This window comes from Gadus morhua, chromosome 15 (assembly GCF_902167405.1).
Source record: "Gadus morhua chromosome 15, gadMor3.0, whole genome shotgun sequence".
Classification (NCBI taxonomy): Eukaryota; Metazoa; Chordata; class Actinopteri; order Gadiformes; family Gadidae; genus Gadus; species Gadus morhua.
The window spans coordinates 23853137-23876390 of NC_044062.1; the positions used below are offsets into that span (position 1 = coordinate 23853137).

The 23254-nt window shown below is 48.0% G+C and overlaps 2 protein-coding genes across 8 annotated transcripts in view; one reads left to right on the forward strand and one right to left on the reverse strand.

Moving 5' to 3' along the window:
* Window positions 1-55: 55 nt before the first annotated feature.
* On the reverse strand, window positions 56-22819 carry cryzl1 (crystallin, zeta (quinone reductase)-like 1). Of its 3 annotated transcripts, none has more exons than XM_030379673.1 (13): window positions 22654-22819; window positions 21165-21413; window positions 13355-13427; window positions 13078-13122; window positions 7381-7449; window positions 7106-7239; window positions 6845-6956; window positions 6571-6588; window positions 6394-6492; window positions 2289-2401; window positions 1958-2063; window positions 1782-1827; window positions 56-695 (listed from the first exon to the last, which is right to left on the reverse strand). In XM_030379673.1, the coding sequence occupies exons 2-13, from the start codon at window positions 21228-21230 to the stop codon at window positions 599-601; spliced, it is 978 nt and encodes a 325-aa protein (XP_030235533.1). In that variant the 5' UTR covers window positions 21231-21413; window positions 22654-22819; the 3' UTR covers window positions 56-598. The 3 variants fall into 3 exon arrangements, with proteins under 3 accessions (XP_030235533.1, XP_030235531.1, XP_030235532.1); XM_030379671.1 differs by lacking the exon at window positions 22654-22819 and adding an exon at window positions 20673-20750 and having other exon boundaries at window positions 21165-21408; XM_030379672.1 differs by lacking the exons at window positions 6571-6588; window positions 22654-22819 and adding an exon at window positions 20673-20750 and having other exon boundaries at window positions 21165-21393.
* The window catches only part of itsn1 (intersectin 1 (SH3 domain protein)), an 88505-nt gene continuing 86989 nt past the window's right edge, over window positions 21739-23254 (forward strand). For 3 of the 5 annotated variants that reach the window (XR_003979735.1, XM_030379666.1, XM_030379668.1), the window contains exon 1: window positions 21739-21928. The gene's annotated coding sequence lies outside the window, so the exon portion shown is untranslated. The remainder of the gene's footprint in view (window positions 21929-23254) is intronic. The other 2 variants (XM_030379667.1, XM_030379670.1) reach the window with 1 other exon arrangement.

The window sequence follows — 23254 nt, forward strand, 5'->3', positions numbered from 1 at the left end:
TTGTAATACCGTAAAAATAAATAGAAAAAAAAAGTATTAGGTTTCTGAAAAGGTAGACGGATACACAAAGTACTTTTATTTCACATGTACATTAAACCACATGTGGGGACAGGAGTCATTTAACAGCCATACATTAGATTAGACCCAACAGCCATCTTCATTGAAGCCACACCATCTGAAGTTACATAGATTAGTGATCAGGGGTTGGGATCATCAGGAAAAAGAAAAAGAAAACAAAAACCTATATCCACACACACACACACACACACACACACACACACACACACACACACACACACACACACACACACACACACACACACACACACACACACACACACACAACATCTTAAACAGTTGTATGGAACAGTTATTCGGAATTGAAGATATTCAAATGTTTTTTTCCATGGGTTATTATCTTCAGTATTGTCAAATTGCACTAGTTGCAATTTGCTATCGTAATCAAAACATGTGTAAACCAACATGCCCTTTGTTTGATCCAATGGAGTCCAGAAAGTCTCTATGGTGTCAAATGTAGGGTATTAAAGTGATTAGCGGAGGAATTGATTGGATTAGCATCCTATACCAGCGTGCGATGTCAGAACTGAACTATAGCACTCTTTTTCTCACAACGCTGGACCATCTCCATGACAACAGTGGCATCCTGCAGAGGGACCGCCTCCTCAGGCTCGGGTCTAGTAAGAGGGAAGTGTGGTAAACACAGAATAATGTTAGTTCTTACAAACACACAAACAGCGTTACGAAGCGTTTGAAATCACCATGGGGGCATACACTGTAATGGTGCATCTGGAAGAAATTGGGCGAGCATAAATTCTATGTTTATAGAATTTAAATAATTTTAAAGTTTATTGAATTGAGTATTCAGATATTACGTTTTGTTCTTTGAAAGCATATTGCTGTATATATATTAGGGCCCGACCGATTCATCGGCCTGCTGATTTAATCGGCCGATTATATCCTTTTTGAAAATAGTCAACATCTGCCAAAAAGATTTTTTTTTTAGAAATGTTATTGCGCTTAGTATCCTGCAGATTGCGCTCCTACTCGCCTTGCTAACCAACAACTTTAGCTGGAGTAAAAAAGAGGAGATTGAATTTTACCGTACAACATGAAAGCACGCTCGCTCAGGCAGCTGCGCGCACACCTCACCAATGTACACAAGACGCGTTGTTTTTAGCATGTTGTGCCTGTTTTTCTTTAGGTCCCAGGCCATGTTAATTCGTTATACTGTAGACTAACGGTGAGACCATACTGCTCAGCACGCACGTGTTAGTCACTGCGCATGACCGCAGCACATTGGGAGTTAGTTATTTATTTTACATTTTACATTACTCATTTTTGACTGTAAATGTATTCTAAAACACTCAAAGGTTCTGCATTCAATTCACATATTCATCAAAAGTGTTTAAAGTATATTTAAGGTATCAAAAACTAAGTTTTATAGGCTTTTTTTGTTTTGTTTTTAATCGGCCGATTAAATCGTAATCGTAATTTTTATCTGAAAATAATCGGCATCGGCACTCAAAAATCAATATCGGTCGGGCCCTAATATATATGGATACAATCTGTTACCTCAGTTTAAAGTAAATTCAGTGAAAACAATTGGTTGAACATTTTACACAATTTCTTGGTCATGTCATCATTGCCCTACTGCTCAAAACATCTATTTTCTGAAACCTTCATGCTTAATTAAAGTCAGGAGTCCTGATCAAAAGTAACTCTTCTAGAATAGTGATGTGGAAGGAGGTGAATCTGTGTACCCGAGTATTCCAGAAGACATCTTCTCCATTATGTCCTTCAGAATGTCTAGCAGAGACTGTTAAGGCACAACATGATCAAGTATGATAGTAACATAGTGTTTGGTGGCTCACAGCATGGTGTCACGTTTGTGTTAAGTACTATATTGGTGAGTGAGATGAACGGTCATTAAGGATACGGAGATATCGTCCTTGTTGCACAGTCGAAGCGGTCCAGACTTCCTGGTTGAGGAAAGTCACAGAGGCCGACTTCAAGTGGAGCAGTCGGCAATCTGGAGGATCCAGCTGTCAGGGGAGACACATGTTCACATTAACCACACACGTCCCCATTTCGCCTACGAGATAGGACCAGTCTGGAGTATGATCTAATCTCATTGAATACTCCTTTCATTGTACATAAATGATATGAAATCATCTTCACAGAAGAAGCATCATCTGTTCTAAACAAAATATTGCAAGAATTTAGATTCAACCTTTTCACTTCACTTGTGTTGCTTAGCACCCAAGTACCTGCAGCTCCTGGTGTGATGTCACCCAGTGACCCCCAACTCCCAGTACGCTGATGACCTCATGCTTGTGAGGGAGGCGATTTCCATTTGACCCTTCATCTTCCTGGAGACGTACTGAGCATGTGCAATACACACACACACAAGCACGACCACACACACACAAGCACGACCACACACACACAAGCACGACCACACACACACACACACACACACACACACACACACACACACACACACACACACACACACACACACACACACACACACACACACACACACACACACACACACACACACACACACACACACACGTTAGATTGAAGGTTTGCTTATCAGACAATGTCAAACACATAATGGAAGCACTAAGGCCAGGTCCACGCATACAATAATTTTATTTCCCCCCCCCCCCCCCCCATTTTCCTTGGCAGCGTGGCAGGAATTTCTCCGTAATGATGAACTCATTGCAAATACGCAGCTAGCTGTAGAAACGCAGTCGAACATATTCCAGGCCTATATGTGGCGCTGTTTCTGCAACAGAACTCCACAAAAAAAATGAGCATGCGAATCAACATGCCATCAACCCTGCGAGCTGTATACAAACATACAGTCGAAGAAGAAGAATCCAAGAACCGAAACCGAAGAACAACAACAACAGCAGTTGTTAAACCTTGTAGTTTGAGCAGAAAATAATGATCAGTTATCAGTTAGCTATTATATTTACCAAGACGGGTTTCACCTCGGAGGTTGCTACCAAAATAATGCAAATCAAACAAAAACAAATTAGACAGAAAGCTAACATTGCCCACCTGGGGGGTATACCACGAACCTCGCTGAACATACGCAGGCTTTCTTGGGAAAACCTGGCTCGACAGAGCCGCAACTCGCAATCAGAGTTAAATGGTACCACAACGCTCAGTTTAGATTCAATTAGTTGAACCAGGTTTTCCGCTTTAGGTTCAATGCGTGTTCACATAAAAGGGGCGTTTATCGCGTCATTTGACCCACCCTTATGCAAAATCAATCGCGCGAGAGCGGTGTATTTCATCGAAGGCGAGCAGTGTATTATTATGAACTCCTACGAGGAATTGAAAGTTCAAATCACAGCCAAGGGGAACACGGTTGCCCATAATATGGCTAAGGTGGCGTGCTGGCAAAAAATAGCCGACCGTGTTAATTCGTAAGTCACAAGATTTTGCATATTGACAAAAAAATATTATGTATCATCATGCCTTTTACCCCCATATATGTGCTGCCAGCACGCTCCTACGAACATGTGGCCAAGTCAAAAATAAATATAAAAATATTATTCAATGTGGTAAGTTGTAAGCATCCATTTGAATAATTTCAGGTGAATCTAGCCTATGATTCGGTTTTCCGACTATATGGAGGTGATTTTTCTTAAAGGTCCCATGACATGAAAATCTCACTTTATGAGGTTTTCTAACACAAATATGAGTTCCCCTAGCCTGCCTATGTTCCCCAGTGGCTAAAACTTGCGTTTGTTGTAAAACAAGCACTAGATGAACTGCGACATGCCGCCGGTTGCCGCGAGGCACCATTGCCGCAAAGCACCACCGCACGGCAGCGGGCAGCCGGCAGCAGGCAGCGTGCGGTTCAGTCTACTTCAGATTGATGTGAAAGTGGAAGAACTGGAGACGTCGCAGAAGCCGACCGTCGTTTGTGATTCATAATATCGTCTGGAGGCGCACACAGATTTTGGCCGTGATAATATTTATTATATGATATAGATATCTATGTATTATATGATATTATTTAGATATAGAGCTCCAGGACTGTAACTCAAGTGTTGTACACTTCCTTGTTATTTGGATAACCGTTCTGCTTTTGGTGTTATGGGCGCATAACACGTCGGGCTCTCGTCTCTGGTATTTCTACAACGAGACTCGTAGTGGGGGTTATCTCAGCCAGGGTTGGGAATGAATTGGGGGGGAAGGAACTTTGGCTTTGACTCCCTCAAGAACATGAACCACGGCATGGAGGAGAAAGGGATTTTTGGCGGCGAATGTCTCCCGCTTGAGCCCCGCTTCCTGCTGCCGAGGGACCACTGCCGGAGGCGGAGGTGCCTAAGAGCGCTGCCCGGCAACAATCCCTTTCTCCTCCTTGTCGCGGTTCAGTCTACTTCACATTGATGTGGACGTGGAAGAACCAGGAACGTCTGAGAACCCAACGCGGTCGTTAGAGATTCATAATATCGGCTCACACAGCTTTTGGCCGTGATAATATATATTATATGATATAGATATCTATGTAGGCTATATGCTAATATTTAGATATAGAGCTCCAGGACTCCCGTGTGTTCTAGAAAATGTACAGAACACGGCTAAAGGCTGTGTGCGCCTCGCCATTGCGATACATCCACTGCAAACAGAGCGCATGGTACCGTGGCTGCAAGCTGCTCAGGGCCACACCCCCACCCTCCTCCTTGACCCGCCTCGCTCCTCCTCATTTGCATTATAGCTACAGACACCAAAACAGCGCATTTGGGGGAAGCTCAATGTGCGACTGGCTCGGAGTGGCTGTAACTCTGCACCACGGCTGAATTTCGGGAAAGTCTTTGAATACTTTGTTAGTTGCCCACTAATACCTATATTCAAGAATACATAAAATAGCATGTCATGGGACCTTTAAAGAGATCGAGATCTTTCGTGGTAACAGCTAACCCATGCTTTCAGCTCAACATACCTCGCTAACCCTCTAATCGAGCTTCGTAGTACAGGCCCCTGGTGGTCGGGGTGATGACTTAATCATGTACGTATCTGGGGTTCAAATGAATTCTAAAACAAAAACGCAGGTGGCAGTTTTTCTCTCTTTCGGCCTGGGACCTGGTTTCAAAAGAGTGCGTTTGCCTTCTAGACGGTCGGCCCAAAGACTTCCACGTTTTAACACAAACATCTTAGCTGTACTGACAGGGCCCAAGGCCCCGTCCACACGGAGCAGATTTTTGGTGAAACCGCATAAGTCTCGTGCGTTTGGGCCTACCGTCCAGACAGATCTGGCAGATCCGGGTGTTACACCGAATTCTGCGACCCACCGAAAAGTGTGACACCCGGGGGCGCTGTTGTACATTTTCTGCAACATGCACGTGTGCGTTATAACAAAAACATAAAACATAAGATCTCCCCCCACCGGTGGGTCTTTCTTTTCTTGATACTAACATTAATTCTAAACAGCATTTTACACAGTAGCCTATAATAGGAAATGCTCAAATGTAAATCAGCGTAATTTAACACTGACTATAGCTTTTTATGGGTAAAGAAGCAACGGCGAAGGACCGTACTTAACGCCCTATCCATTGTATGGGTCTGTAAAATGCTAATCAAATCAATCAAATGTAATTATTAAGCACCTTTAATAAAAAGGTAATTGGTTGGGGGGAGATCTTATGTATGTTTTTGTCATGCCTGTCTACGGCTCAAACTCAGAAAATATGCAACAGCGCCCCCTGGGGTCACACTTTTCGATGGGTGGCAGAATTCGGTGTAACACCGGCACCCGAAAACAGATTTTTCTGAAACCTCCAGTTTCTCCATTTCAGGAACTTTTCTGAAATCCGGACCTCCATGACTGAGGTCCGGATTCAAATAAAGGAGACCTATGCGGTTTCCTGTTTGGATTTGTGTGTACGCCTGAAATGCAAACGATGAAGTCATTTTTTTTGTGGGGAACAGTTCGATGCGTTTTCGCAATGAGTGCGTTTTTACGGAAATATTCCTGAAACTTATCAAAGGAAAACGGAGGGGAAAAGATCGTTTAGCCTTGTTTCTTGTTCCTCTCGGACTGTATGTTTGTAAACAGCGCACAGGCTTTATGCGCATGCTCGCCTTTTCTTCTTTTTTTTGCTGGAGATCTGTAGCAGAAGCAACGCCCTTTATTGGCCTGGAATTTGTTTCTACAGCTCGATGCGGTTCCACAATGAATCCGTCTTTACGGAGATATTCCTGAACTGCATCAAAGGAAAACGGATCGTTTGTCTGTGTGGACCGTGCCTAAGTCTAAGGAAAACATACATTTGCATATTAAATCGAGCATTCAAATTCCTTCAATGAGCCCTTCAGTTGACATACAAACACAACCAGTGTATTCACCTCCAGTGTCTATGACTATGTCCACGCCTAATCCCCCGGTTTCCTCTAGAACATCTGAAAGCAGGTCCGATGACCCTTCAAACACTGGAATCACCCTGGCTATAAACAAAGGAACATCAAAGAAAAGAGGATATACAGTACTTTGACAAGTTTGAAATACTGAAATGATTGTCTCACCTACTAGATGCTCTTGAACTACTTAGTGGAGAAAGACAGAATAGTTTGGAAGAGGTGTGGAATCACGGACAAAGAACGGTTGAAAAGGCCTCCAGGAGCTTTACCCATTCTTCAAATGTTTCAGTGTCAGGAATTACATTTTGGTGTTATTTAGCAACAACCTTAAAAAAAACTAGCAACTAAAAGTTGATGGGCGCGGAATGGTGCTCGCAGCGTGTGCCTTTTTCTCCTGTTGATAACAATTAAAATTAAAATGTGGAGATTGAATACAGACCTAAACTTGTCTGTAGTTTTTCAAGGAATGTGTGTTGCTCTGGCGTGTGTGAGGTTGCCAACACTTTGACTCCATGGTAACTTGCGAGCTGGATACACAGGAGGCCAAATGTCTGGGAAGAAAAAAGGAGATACGTAACACACACACACACACACACACACACACACACACACACACACACACACACACACACACACACACACACACACACACACACACACACACACACACACACACACACACACAGAGTTTTCATCATACGCTGGCTCCGTCCATGACCAAGAGTGTGTGTCCAGCGGCCATTCGGGCGTGTGTGTGTAGGGCCGTATAGGCACACACTCCATCACGTATTGCCCCTGCAACGCATATCCAGCTCAACTTTTCTGGCTTGTGTACTGTAAAACACACAAACAAACCACACACACACACGATTAACAATTTACCTAAACCTAAACTAAACCCAAAATATATTTGTATATATTTCGACTTTAAACTGGACAAGCATGGTAACATGCACAAGTGTATGCATTTATTACCAAGAAGGTGTTCATCAACATCGATTACATCACACAGTCCAGACCAGGGGGAGTCCAAAGGCAGAATACCTGGAAAAAGACAGCATGGCAGAAAAAGGTTTAATTTACAATATCACAATGTACACAGACAGAACCACACTGAACAACCGAACACACACACACACAACCGAACACACACACACACACAACCGAACACACACACACACACACAAACACACACACACACACACACACACACACACACACACACACACACACTGTGACAACCCGCTCCCTACCCGGGGGAACCGCGGGGTAGTGGTCGACGGGGTGTACCGCCTTCACCCACCAGTCGGCAGCAGAGCATGCGCCGGCATCCGGCGCAATCACCGGGATGCAACGCACCCGGCCGGAGGAGGGGAGAGCCGGCTTAAAAGACGGTCACGGACGCACACCGGGGGAACTAGTAGGAGCAGCCAACGACGAGTCGAGAGGAGAGAGCCTCGCGGAGGCCACGATCGATAGTGTCTGCTTTACCCTGTACCTTCATTGAATAAACGCCGACTACGGCTTACCTTGGACCCTGAGTGTGGTGCATTCCGTGTGCGACAGAAACATCCGCGAACCGGGCTGCCACATATGGTGGAGAATGCAGGCAACTCGACGCCACTACCTCACGCGGTAACGTACCCACTCAATCCAGCATGCAGAACCCCGACGGCGCCGCCGCTCCCACGGTGGCTCAGAGACAACGACAGATCCTGGCGCAGGCGGCCGCGTCACAGCGGGAGACGGCGGAGAGTCTCGCTCTGCTCCGCAAAGCGGTGCTCCGTCTCACGCAGCATGCCGTCCACAACACGCCGCCAGCCGCGCCGACAGCCGATCCGACCAGCCGGCTCACTAAACTCGGGCCGGACGACGCTGTCGAGGCGTACCTGGAGGTGTTTGAGAGGACCGCCCGGAGGGAGAGCTGGCCGGCCGAACAGTGGGCCCACATCATCTCGCCCTTCCTCACCGGACCTGCGCAGCAGGCAAGCCAGGATCTACCACCCGAGGACGCCGACCAGTATCCGGTGCTCAAACAGGCCATAATGGCCTACTACGGGCACAACCTCGCCGCCCGCGCCCAACGATTTCACGACTGGCGGTTCGACATCCATGGTGCGGTGCGGACCCAGATCGCCCAGCAGGGGCGGCTAGTGAGGAGGTGGCTGGCCACGGGTGAGGGACCCTGCTCGCTGGATCGGGTGCTTATCGACAACACCGTCCGCCAGCTGCCGGCCGACGCCCGGAGGGTCTTAGCCCACCACCATCCCGAGTCGGTAGACGACCTGATCCGGCAATTAGAGAACTGGCAAGTGGCCCAGCAACTCAGCGCCAGTCCCCGGACCAACCTGCGACCGACCGAGACCCGACGTGACCGGAGGGGGCCCCTGACGGCGTCGCGGACACCACCACCGGAGCCGCCGGTCGTGTCCCGGGAGGCTCGAGACACGAGGCGGTGCTACGCCTGCGGACAGCCGGGACATCTGGCACGAGACTGTCCCGGGGACAGAGACGTGTCGATGCCGTCGGCCTACGCGGACGGAGACACGCACCGGCCCTGTATGCTGGCCACCTGTTGGGCACAGGGGTTAGTCGGGTCCCCGACTGTCCCAGCACGGGTTATGACCCTGGACACGGGTAGTGCAGTGACCCTCCTTCGTCCCGAACTAGCTGGGGGGAAGGGTGGGGAGCCTATGGAGGTGGCCTGTGTACACGGGGATACCCGGACCTACGGGTCTTGCCATGTGGTCATCCGGACCCCCTACGGGGTGTTTACGGCCCGGGCAGGGATCGTACCCCACCTACCGGTACCCCTCCTTATCGGGAGGGATTGCCCGATTTTCCATAGACTCTGGGATCCGGAGCGGGAAAATCGGGTAAGGAGAGGGCCGCCTCCCCGAGCGGGGAGGAAGACGCGACCGGCGTATGGGGCCACCCGGATCCCGGCGACCCAGGAGGAGGCATCGGCAGAGGACACCGGGCCGGAAGGGGACGGACCCTCGCCACCGGGGACTCCAACCTCCTCGAGAGGCTGTGCTGCTGGACCACCGCGGTCTGGACCCGACACGTCGGATACCCTGACGGCGCCAGACCTTAACGACCCACCCGAGGACGCCGAGAGCTCCCCTCTCACCGAGTTTTCGGACTTCCTGCCGGAGGGGGGGGTAGGAACCTCACGGCCGGGTCGGTTCGCTAGCGCCCAGCTGCGGGACGACGCCCTCAAGCACGCCTGGAGCCACGTCCTCGCACACGATGGACAGACCCGGGACTCGGTGAGTAGCCTACCACACCCACACTTTAGCACCAGGGGGGCCCTGCTGTACCGGGTGGTGGAACGGGACGGGGCGGTGACCGAACAATTAGTGATCCCTCGCCCGTATGTCAGCAAGGTGCTGTACATGGCCCACACGCACCTCCTGGGAGCCCACTTGGGCATGGACAAAACCCGGGATCGGGTCTTGGCGCGGTTTTACTGGCCGGGGGTAAAAAGGGATGTTGAACGTTACTGTCAATCGTGCCCGGTGTGCCAGCGGGTAGCTCCTCGCCCCTCGGCGAGGAATCCGCTCATCCCCATGCCCATCATAGAGACGCCCTTTGATAGGATAGCTCTGGACATTGTGGGACCTCTCCCCAAGACCAGCCGGGGACACCGCTACATCCTGGTGATGGTGGACTATGCAACCCGGTACCCCGAAGCCTTACCCCTGCGCTGCGCTAAGGCGGTAGCGAGGGAGCTTATGCTTCTGTTTAGCCGGGTGGGGATAGCACGGGAAGTACTGACGGACCAGGGGTCGTGCTTTATGTCTCGTGTCCTGAAAGAACTGCTTAGACTCCTCCAGGTCAAACAGCTCCGGACGTCGGTGTACCACCCCCAGACGGACGGCCTGGTGGAACGGTTTAACAAAACCCTAAAACAGATGCTGAAAAAGGCCATGGACACAGACGGGAAGAACTGGGACCAGCTGTTGCCCCATGTCCTGTTCGCGGTGCGGGAGGTACCCCAGGCCTCTACGGGCTTCTCCCCGTTCGAGCTCCTGTACGGGAGGAGGCCTCGCGGAATCCTGGACCTCGCCAAGGAGACCTGGGAGAGCCAACCGTCACCCCACCGCACCGTGGTGGAGCACGTGGAACAGGTGAGGGACCGCATGGCCCAAGTCTGGCCCATCGTCCGGGAACATCTCGGGCGTGCCCAGCAGGCCCAGGCGAGGATTTACAATCGGGGAGCCCAGCTGCGCGTCTTCCGGCCTGGGGAGCTGGTGCTGGTCCTGGTCCCGACAGCAGAGTGCAAGTTCTTGGCCAAATGGCAGGGGCCATACGAGGTGGTCGAGAGAGTTGGGGAGGTAAACTACCGAGTGCGGCAACCCGGGAGGCGTAAGCCTACCCAACTCTACCATGTGAACATTTTGAAACAGTGGAAGGAGGGGGGGAATCCGCCCGGTCCGGCACCCCTGGGGCTGGTGGCTCGTCGAGGGGTCCCGGTGGTTCCGGTAGGAGAGGACCTCAGCCCAGACCAGAAGCAAGACCTCGCTGACCTGGTCCTGCAACACCAGGACGTCTTCTCCGAGCTCCCGGGGCGGAACTCGGTGATCCAACACGACATCCGGACGGCACCTGGAGTAAAGGTGAGAGTACCGCCCTACAGGGTCCCGGAGGCCAGACGGGCGGCGATCCAGGAGGAGGTGGCCCGGATGCTGCAGCTGCACGTCATCGAGGAGTCCCGCAGCGCCTGGTCAAGTCCAGTCGTCCTCGTCCCCAAACCTGACGGGAGCTACAGGTTCTGCAACGACTTCCGACGGCTGAACGAGGTCTCCGACTTCGACGCCTACCCCATGCCCAGGGTGGACGACCTGATCGAGCGACTGGGGCCTGCCCGGTATCTCACCACCCTGGACTTGACCAAGGGTTATTGGCAGGTACCCTTGACCAAGTCCGCCAGGGAGAAGACGGCGTTCGCGACACCGGGGGGACTGTTCCAGTACACCGTTCTCCCCTTCGGAATCCACGGAGCCCCAGCAACCTTCCAACGGATGATGGACCAGGTCCTGCGGCCGCACCGGGCCTATGCCGCCGCATACATAGATGACATCATCATCCACAGTGACAGCTGGGATGTCCACATCCAACAGCTGAGGGCCGTACTAGGCGAGCTACGGAAGGCGGGTCTCACCGCCAATCCGGCCAAATGTCGCCTCGGCCTGGAAGAGACGGCCTACCTGGGCTTTCGGGTGGGTCGGGGGAACGTCAGGCCCCTGGAGAGCAAGGTGGCTGCCATCCGGGACTGGCCCTGACCGACCTTCAAGAAGCAGGTAAAGTCGTTCTTAGGGCTGGTCGGGTACTACCAGCGGTTCATACCCGGCTTCGCCACCCTGGCCAGCCCTATGAACGACCTGACCCGAAAGACATTACCAGATCGGATCCAGTGGACGGAGGCGGCCGAGAAGGCCTTCGAGTCGCTTCGGGGAGCCTTGTGCTCCGAACCGGTTCTCATAACCCCAGACTTTACCTCCCCTCTCATAGTGCACACCGACGCCTCGGAGGTGGGGCTGGGGGGGGTCCTGTCCCAGGTCCGGGCGGGGGAGGAGCACCCCGTCACCTACATCAGCCGGAAGCTCCTTCCCAACGAGAGGAATTACTCGACCGTCGAGAAAGAGGCCCTGGCCATCAAATGGTCGCTCACTAAACTAAGATACTACCTCCTAGGTCGGGAGTTCACCCTGGTCACCGATCACGCCCCGCTGAAATGGATGGCCGGCGCCAAGGACTCCAACGCCCGGGTGACGCGGTGGTTCCTGGCCCTCCAGGACTTTCGGTTCAGGGTGGACCACCGACCTGGCAAGGAGCACGCGAACGCCGACGCCTTGTCACGCCGGGATGCCTGCCTGGGCTGGGCTCCCGGGGACCGGAGGCCTCATCTAAGGGGGAAGGGATGTGACAACCCGCTCCCTACCCGGGGGAACCGCGGGGTAGTGGTCGACGGGGTGTACCGCCTTCACCCACCAGTCGGCAGCAGAGCATGCGCCGGCATCCGGCGCAATCACCGGGATGCAACGCACCCGGCCGGAGGAGGGGAGAGCCGGCTTAAAAGACCGTCACGGACGCACACCGGGGGAACTAGTAGGAGCAGCCAACGACGAGTCGAGAGGAGAGAGCCTCGCGGAGGCCACGATCGATAGTGTCTGCTTTACCCTGTACCTTCATTGAATAAACGCCGACTACGGCTTACCTTGGACCCTGAGTGTGGTGCATTCCGTGTGCGACAGAAACATCCGCGAACCGGGCTGCCACAACACACACACACACACACACACACACACACACACACACACACACACACACACACACACACACACACACACACACACACACACACACACACACACACACACACACACACCATTTCTAGAGCACTTTTTATAAAAAAAAGTGAGAGATATAGAATGAACCTTGGTTTAAAAGTAAAAAGTCTGTATAAGGGACCAAAATTGACACAGCACATGACTCAGCTGTGCATGTGAGAGTATAGGAAGTCACCTGCTCTTCGCCAAGGTAACAATTATAAATCCTGCAAAGGGAGGTCTATTTTGCAATAAAACAATATTAATGCATGGTTGTAAATGCCTGGCATGATGTTGATTGTTTGAGTACCGGTTGATGGAAATGAGCCTTCCTTACCTACAACTTCATCGTCTGGGTGGAAGGACGACACAAGGGAGCCAACTGCACAACCCAGTGAACACAAACAAAATTTACTTTTTACATAATATTATTTATAATAATAAAAATATTTGTCGTTTTACGTTGTATTTTCATTTGATGTATTCAAATTTTAGGCAATTAATACTACAGCTCTTTTGTTATAACCTACACTATTAAACCTGTACACTTTTAGACTGCATTTTGTTGTACTATTTGAACAATGTGCATGACAACAAAGAAAAAAAAGCGTCACCTTGCAGGACGACCCCTGCTACCTCTCGACCAACCGGAATCAAATCCCTCTGGATACCTAGGTCAACTAGCAGCTTGAAACAGATGTGAAAAACAGAAAGATAAACAGTTGAATGTAAACTGTTATAGCCCTGAATTGTCTTTGGCTGGGAAAGTCTGGTGAAGGGTTTTCCTCACCCGTGCTCACAATACAGGACTTTGCCCTGATTCTGATGCCAAAGACAACTTCCAGACAAATGTATACAGACCAGGGGTCTCATTTATAACCGTTGCGTACGCACAAAACGGGGCTGAAAGTTGCGTACGTGACTTTTCACGCCAAGGTTGTGATCTATAAAAAACCAACTTGACGGGAAAATGTGCGCAGCCCTAAGCAAACTCTGACCCATGCGTACGCATGGTTTGGAGGAAAAGGAGAATTGGCGACACAGACGGTGTGGTGGTGAACTGAAGTCAGACCGAAGAATTGCAGAGTGAGAAGAACGATTATGTTTTATCATCGCCCTTCATCAATTTAATTTCAACCCGTATCATGCGTTAGATCCTAATCAGAATAATTTAAGTCCACTGCGTTATTTCTCAGTTATAACTCCAGAAATATCTCCTTAGAATATAAATAAAAATAAATTCTCTATATTTAATCCCGTCACTCCATAGCCTACTGTCCACTGACGGCGCGACTGCATGGAATAAAGCATCTGTCCAACATGTGTCAATAACATAATATTTTTATGTGACACTGTAAACACATAATCAAATGTCAATTAAATCCCAAGTGTGAAAAACCAAGCCACACTCATCACAATCGTTGTCCGTTACTCTTGATGCTTTTCATGACAAATCAGGCATTAAAAAGGGGTTATGTTCAAGAACATTTTACGTGGGTAATTACAAACTGATTATCCAAGGCGTTCTCGTCAGTCTTATTACCGTAACCCTATAAATACAGAGGTGAGCGCCGTGGTAATGCTGCACCATATGGCACTTCTGGCGGACCATGCAGGATTCGGAGGGAGAGGGTATTTAGGGACCATAACGATTTATTGGTAGGCTACATAAAAATATGTAACTCTATGTCAGACCACTTCTTTTTTTAATTCTGGGACTGTGCGCTCCGTGCTACTGACAGAGTTCACTGCTGCAGCAACATGTTGCCACTCACTCTGCTTTTTGTTGTTGGCGATTCCAATCCCGTGACCGCCGAACAAAACTACCTTTCGGGCCTCCATCTCACCCACAAGTGTCTCCACTTCAACCTCCGTGAAATATCGCTTTTTTGATTTTCTCAGTACTTCTGCCATTGTTTCCAACAAGACATAATACCGGCATCTGAGTCTGTTTTATATGCAGATCGCATTCATGAGGTCATTTGCATTGACCATTTATGGTTAAAAAGGGGCGTGTAGAGGGCGGAACGTGAAGCTGATTCAGCTGCGCACAATTATAGTCAGTATGTGATTTATAAAGCAAAGATAGCGTACAGGTGTGCGTACGCAGTGTTTTATAAATCCGAATATTTTTTGGCGCACGCAAAACTTGGCTTCTGGGCGTACGCACATTTTTAGTAACAATCCCACGCACAGTTTTATAAATGAGACCCCAGGTCAGTTGAGCCAGGATCCATTCTAAACGTTTTGATTTTGACCAGAGTCCCGGCTGATCTGCAGTGACACATCTTTCTACGACAATGTCTGCAATGAACAAATGCAGAAGAAACTTATCCAAACCAAACCTCAAGGATGGGGAGAAACGCAGATGCTCTTTGGTGTTTAGGCATGAAGTAGAGTACAGGGTTAATTCAGCCTCAGGATTATGATTATATGTTTAACCTGCCCATGTTAATTGATGCGAATATACTGTGTTAACGATACTTGCTTATACTTTGCAAAAATAAACTGCAAGGACAAGATATTAGCTTCGGAGGGCATTTTTTAGATGCTTGGTAAACGAAAAGCAGTGTTCATTGTGTATCTATTTTGGAAAAGAGTACATACAACACTGGTAAAGGGGGGGGGGGGGGGTAAAAGCTGGGGGTTCCCAAGTTGTGCCAATGTGTTTAGCAGCCTTAGTGAATTACTGTTTTATGCCTGCATCTGCTGATAACCTAAAGAAAAAAATTGTGAAGACTACACAACTTTGAAACATGAGACTTTGAGCATAAGTGTTTTCACCATCTGGTGAAAACGTAATGGATGCTGCCATCTTGTGGCATTTTTCCACAAATTATTGTTACATCTTTTATATTTTTTATCATATCCAAGAAGATTAATTGGCAGTCTCGAAAATCTTCAAATATTAAGTAATTTAAATGAAAGTCAGTGAATTTACTATCTATTGACAAATGTGGGTAAACATTTATGCATTTGCCCACTAAGCCTTTGCAGTATTATTATTAATGTGACTAAGGGTGCACTCACACTAGGCCATCTGGCCGTCGCCGTTTTCACACATAACCGTGCTCAAATGGCCCCATTGTTCTCTGGCCTGCACTCACACTAGGCCACGGATGCCAGGGTTGCGGCCCGCGGGCCGGACACGGCCCGACTGTATGTCACATCCGGCCCCGGGTTGATAAGGGGAGAATATATGTATTTATTCTTTTTTTTTTTTGGAATCGGTCAGTTGGTCTGTTACTGCTGCTGGTCTGTTATGATTCAATAACTGTTCATCCCCCATTCTCCATTCCATTTCGAAACATGTTTAGAAAAAGCGCTTGTTTCATTAAAATGTATTCATCAATTAAGGCCGCCACCAGGGGGCGCCCCCAACACTTTTGCCACTGTCATGCCAAATTTGTACCGGCTGCCAAATTTGTACCGGGCGCGACATCCATACGTAATCCATTCCAAACCTGCCTGGCAACAGATGATCGCGTTGTCCGTTGCCTGGCAACGGACGATCGCGTCGAATGACGTGAAAGGTTCCCGAACATTCGCGAACCTTCAAGCTCTTTCATTCGCACTAGTCCGTTATCTGTATTGTGCTATTTCGTCCTTGACCTGCTTTAAACACTCAGTTTACTTGCTAAATTTGATTAAACAATTAAATACAATACAAATATAAAGTAAAAACAAGTGTTATCTAGCGATCCGTTTTCTGCATTATGTTATTTCGTCTTTGGCAACATGAGCGTGAATGTTTTTTGAAACCCGCTTTAAACACTCAGTTTACTAGCTAAATCTGATTAAACAATTCAATACAATAAAAATATAAAGTAAAAACAAGTGTTATCTAGCCATCTGTTATCTGTATTATGTTATTTCGTCTTTGGCAACCTGAGCACAAATGTTTTTTTGAAACCTGCCCGGCAACGGACAACCCTTACGTAATCAGTAAGGGTTGACAACTGTTGACGTGCCCGGTACAAATTTGGCAGCCGGTACAAATTTGGCATGACACCGCCCCCAACGCATTTGCCGCCCTAGGCGATCGCCTAGTTCAACCTGTGCAAGCCTTCGATAAATAAAATAAAAGTAATTAACAGTTTATACTTGTGTTATTAATAGGAAATGTGTTTTGTTGGCACCTAGTCTATTTTGTTGCATTTCTCATTTATAAATGTAGGCTACTTGCATGAATAGGAAAATGTTAAGTTCTTACTCTGTGTTCACACCAAACGCGACGGGGCGACAGGATCCCATACAAAGTGAACGTATAGACGCGTTTTGGGCGAATTTTTCGCGAGAGAAAACGGCGACAAGTTTTGATTTGTCACGCCACACTTTTGCCGTGGACAGGCGAGCGCGTTCACGAGAATGTGTTGCGCGAAAAATTTGCTCGAGTTCAAATATTTGAACTTTGACGCGAATTTCGTGTGATGACAGCCAATCAGCATTCAACAGCGTGGCCACTGTCTGAGTCACATGTGTAACGTAACAGCCAATCAGCGTTCAACAGTCAAACTCAGTGTAGTGCAGTCCGGGGTGAACTGCAGCATGGAGGAGAAAGTGAATGTTGCCGTTTGCGACTCCCGGAGCTCTATATATAATAGTATATAATATACTATAATTGTATAGATAATATCATGGCCAAAAGCTCTGTGCGCCTCCGGATGGCCGTAGCGCGGGGAGCTCTCATAGGGATTGGGCTTCTCGGGGTTTGTTTACCGGCGTTGCTATGTTTCCGGTCTTGTGTGTTCCAACGGTTTATTAGGTAGGCCTATCTAATAAATCTCTGTCTATTCAATACTTCATTCACTGCCTCTTCCGTGGTCATTACAATATTATGAATATACTGCGTCGGGTCCTCCGACGTCTCTCCCTCTACCACAAAAGGTAAAGACATGCAATGGTGGTTACCTTGTTGTGGCGCGACAAATTCAACAAAACTTGCACAGCGACAGATTATGTGTGGCGCGACAAAAATTTCGCGTTTGGTGTGAACACACAGTTAGAGGGGAGCTGTCTCCTGCTTTAGGCTATGTAATTGTAGGCCTCATTGTGAGGCTATTTTGGGGCCAATGCAATTTATTTTTGATATCTAGGCCTTCAAGCATAATTTAAAATAGCCTACCTATCCATGTGTTGAGGCAGTGTTTGGCCTTTTCAGGCCTTTTCAGTCCGAAAGTGTAATCCGGCCCCCTGAGGTCTCTCTTGAAAAAAATCTGTCCCCCTGACCAATTTCACCCCGACATCCCTGCACTAGGCCATCTGGCCGTGGCCGTTGGCCGTCGCAACTGTGGCCTGGCCACGATAGGCTCTTGTACATACGTCATCACGTCGTAACACGTCATCACCAAGCGTCCGCTGCATGGACCATAATAAAGTCTGCCGCCAGTCAGAGTTTTAACAACAATGGAAAACAACACAATAGTGTTGTTGTCACCTCGAACAAGTTTTTCGTGCTCTCCTTGAAAGAAGGTGGTAAAGTGCACCAAAGACAGAGCCATGTTCCGACTGCGGGATCTGTTTGCAAGTTTTGGTGACGTATATCATACGCGTCGAGAGCAGCGGGAGTTGTAGTCCACAAAGCGCCCCGCACAAAAACTAACCGTATCAAACTCCTACCCGCTAAATTATAGTTTTCTTTGCATGAAAAATTATCATTTAAATCCACAAACAACATATCTGTAATCCGGGGCATATAAAGACTGGGATCAGAAAATAATTACTTCCTCTCCATTGACTCCCATTCATTTATTTCGTTCTCATAGGTCCCATGAGCAATGGCGACTTACGAGCTCTATTATGTCCGCGGCCGTCGCATGGACTATACGTCGTCCAGCTCAGGTTGCGTAGCCGTGCGTGTGCGCGTGTCGGCTCATTAGCATCTGTACCGTAGCGGCCCGTACCGTAGCAGCACACCTCTCCCAAGTGGCCAAATTGGCCTTGCCTGGCCAGACTGGCCACACTCACAATGGCAGATATGAGCACGGTTAGGTGTGAAAACGGTGCACCCGCCTCGTGCCCACTACCTCCGTCCGTTGACTGATCCCCATTGACTTTGAATGAGGACGGACGCGCAATGCATTGTGGATCCGTCCGTTCCGTTGGAGCCATCGGCTCCGTCAAAAAATTGAAAAATGTTCAACTTTTTCGGCAGCGACGGATCCGTCATCCAATAAGATCGCGTATGCAAATTTAAGCACTGTGACGCATCTCGGGCTCTGACGATACTGGAAAGCGGGAAATCTTGCAATGACAACGCCTTCCCACGTCCTTTGACTGACGGTGCAGTGGGCATGACCCTACATGCCCACTGCACCGTTAGTCAACGGACGTGGGAAGGCGTTGCTGACTGATGGGGGAGTAGTCTTTGCAGAGGCATCCGTCAGCCAATCAAATCGCTTCGCCGGGTTCTTCCCGCTTCTTCCTGCATGTTGCGATGCAAGATGACCCGCTTTCCCGCTTTCCAGTATGGTCAGAGCCCGAGTCGCGTCACAGTGCTTAAATTTGCATACGCGATCTGATTGGATGACGGATCCGTCGCTGCCGAAAAAGTTGAACATTTTTCAACTTTTTGACGGAGCCGAAGGCTCCAACGCAACGGACGGATCCACAATGCATTGCGCGTCCGTCCCCATTCAAAGTCAATGGGGATCAGTCAACGGACGGAGGTAGTGGGCACGAGGCGTGACCCTACATGCCCACTACCTCCGTCAGTCAACGGACGTGGGAAGGCGTGGCTGACTGATGGGGGAGTAGTCTTTGCAGAGGCATCCGTCAGCCAATCAAATCGCTTCGCCGGGTTCTTCCCGCTTCTTCCTGCTTGTTGCGATGCAAGATGACCCGCTTTCCCACTTTCCAGTATCGTCAGAGCCCGAGTCGCGTCACAGTGCTTAAATTTGCATACGTGATCTGATTGGAGGACGGATCCGTCGCTGCCGAAAAAGTTCAAAATTTTTCAACTTCTTGACAGAGCCAAAGGCTCCAACGGAACGGACGGATCCACAATGCATTGCGCGTCCGTCCCCATTCAAAGTCAATGGGGATCAGTCAACGGACGGAGATAGGTGGCACGGGGCGTGAGGCGGGCCGTCGTGGCCACATCCTCACAAAGAATTCAAGTCACCAGCGGCGCAGTCAGCGACATATTTCCCCCACCCAGCAAGGGCTGTTCTGACACTTTTTTTTTTTTCCACGTCTCGCTTAAAAAACAAGAATATCTTCCAAAAAACACACAATAATTTCACAATTAATTAAAAAATGACCCGAAAATCCTCACTAATAATCTAATAATCAACATAGCAATGATTGAACAAAATTAACAGATACAATGTCAGCAATTGTCAAACTAAACGGATCAGCTGTTAAATGTGAACTGTTGAAGAGTTTAAGTATTTTTGATCATATGAAATATATATCTATAACTACTGGTGTTTCTGTTATTGTGTAGCCCCAGGTTCCTAGTCCGCTTGGTTCCTTCTGCGAATTAGGATATCGTCCAATGTGTGTCTCCAGTTTTCGCACACCTCCGAAGACAAAGGGTCGATTAACACAAGTTCCTAAAAAGCTATACTCCTAAAGCTCTAGTGAGTAGGAATTTTTACGATGGTTTGAAGATTATGTCGATTGTTGAAGATCTGACCAGACAATCACAACTTTCAGACTTTGTAGCGAATCACATTTGTTACAGGCCTATGTGGCCCTACAGCAGCTTGATAAGTACATTTATGAGGAAGAATGATAAAATAATTGCATTTGGAATAGTGGGTATAATGAGGAACTAGGAAAATATCTGGAGGGTTAGCAGGCAGCGCGAGCCATCGCAATAGACCGACATTCAGAATGCAGGCAGTTTCTCCCTACCACCTCCATGGCTCTTTACAGGAATAAGCGATTGGGTGGATATATAATATAGGAGCTATTGTCATAAGTTACCTTGAGGTCGAGAGGACTGAGTCCACATGCCTTCATCTTAACCCTGACCTGGTGACTGTCTACATTGGCTGGGAGAGACTAAGGACAGACAGAATCAAACGGAGAGAGAGAAAAAGACATGCAGTTAGACCGTTGGGTAACTACAGACATTAAACGGAGGGGAAAAGGCTCACATTGACAATGAGCAGATGTACATTTCTATACTTATTTTATGTTGTTTGGCAGCAAGCTGCTTGTTTCTTTACACATGTAGCCTGCTACATCCATTTGCTTTCAAATAATTAATAATTGGGTCCAACCTTTTTAAATTAGGCTTAAACTATTATATGTGTATCATAATAGCGTTACTACAAGTGGACAGTAATGCTAATTTATTACACATTATATGACAGGTTTGAAAACATTGTGCTTCCCTTTCATTGACTTGGTTTCATTCACCTACCCAAGAATGGATAGTAATGCAATCATGCACGCATAAAGAGCCAGACTCACCATCTCCTGAATAACAAACTTGGTGTCCGCATCAGTCTGTCCGAGTCGGCAGTACAAACCCTTCATATTGGTAAACCTTACCCTATGCTTGGCAGAGACAACTCAGTGAACTCACTCATGAATTACTCTTACGCAAAACCGTCTCTTTTGAGCAGCGCGATTCGGTCCACCCATCTGCCTTCTTCTTCTTGTTCTCTACAGACATGGGGGCTGTTGGCAACAGCGCCAACTGCTGGACCGACTGGATTACTATTTAGAAACATAATGAAAAATTTAGGCCAATCATACATTAAATTATTTGATTATGAAAATAATTGTCATCGTTTTGATTGTAAAACCTTAGATTGCATATCCCATTGATCATTAATTCCATTTATACTAAGATGAAATGGGCTTGTAAGAAGTATGTATATGGCACTGTTTGCGCCAACAGCCAACTATGATTGATATGCACTGGTTTATGATAATTTTACGATATTTTAATAAAGTGGGCATGATCATATTGTATTTATGCACAACATCTCGCGATAAAGCACCAATTGCCATTTCTACATAAATTTTTGTGGAATCTCGCGATATCCCACGAGCATTACCCCATTTTCCAGCTCTCCCTCGGTCGGGATTTCGGATCTGAGATATTCACAGGAAAGGACTTTGGTGAATTAAAAGCGTATTCGAAGTATTCGAATGTTATACGTTGTATGGCTACATCATTTCACTGGGATCTACTTTATCAAATAATATAATGGAATTTTGACTATGAGGTAAGAGCAGAATACAAGACGTATGATGTGGAAGAATGTCCTGAGCGGCTAACGAGCTGACGTTAGCCTCTGGACAGCTAGCCTGATAGCTTCATTAATCTGTTGTTATCCATGGGGTTATCCAGGATAGTTGCTCATGTTGTCCTGTGTGCTAGCACACTGGTTAAATTACAGATTTGTGTTCGGGTCTATTAGCCTGTATTTAACAAAGAGCTGGTTGATACAGCTTCAGACTGCTGTTAGACTGATGAGCAGGAGCAGCAGCTAAATCACAGCATCAGCAGGCTGGTTTTGACGCTGGGTCTTCAGTATGGGGAGGGTCCCCCTCCTTCAGTGTGGCTAGGGTACCCTTCCTTCAGCGTGGGGAGGGTCCCCTTCCTTCAATGTGGGGAGGGTCCCCTTCCTTCAATTTGGGGAGGGTCCCCCTCCTTCAGTGTGGCTAGGGTACCCTTCCTTCAGTTTGGGTAGGGTACCCTTCTTTTAGTTTGGGGAGGGTAAACTTCCTTCAGTGTGGCTAGGTTACCCTTCCCCTAGCGGGTACCAGACATGAACCCATTCAATACAACACAATGATGTACTATCAACTTCCTTAAGTCCATGTATGAACACTAACCTAAGTGCTACGTAGATATTACCCTCACGTCCAGTGCTAGAGGCATTTGTCAGGCGAACAAGTTGTATCTGCCCACATTGTGCTCTTGGGCAAGAGGAAATGCTGCCAATACCTACTGTACACCTTTAAGATCCATGCAGTATGGTCGCATTCAAATATCCATGTCGACTGTCGTTGGTTATGTGCACACGTTTTGCTTGGCGGTGTGGACATGGGAGGTCTCTAAATTATCTCCAGCTGCAGCCAGGGCCGGCGCTCGGCATAGGCGACCTAGGCGATCGCCTGGGGCAGGAAATGTGTTGGGGGTGCCCTCTGGTGGCATCCTTAATTAATTAAACTACGAAACAATCGAAATGAAACCAAACATGTTCCCAAATGGAACGGCGAAGGTAGGGGGCGCACCGAAACCCTCACCGTAGTACGCAGGACAATGTGATAAGCTGTTTAGAGATGTGTAATGAGGAAGTGAGCTGGAGCTAGTACTGATTTGTAGGGTTGGAATATTCCAGGAATTTTCAAAGCTGGAAACTTTCCATGAGAACTTATGGGAATCAACCGGGAATGTACAAAATGAAAGGTTGGCTCATAACATTGGACTTAAATATAGTTTGGGAAAATATATTTTAGCATAATCTTGACTAACACAACCAGATTTCATGCAAGTAAACTTGAATATCTATGCTATTCCGCAATCACGCTGCTTACTGCAGAGC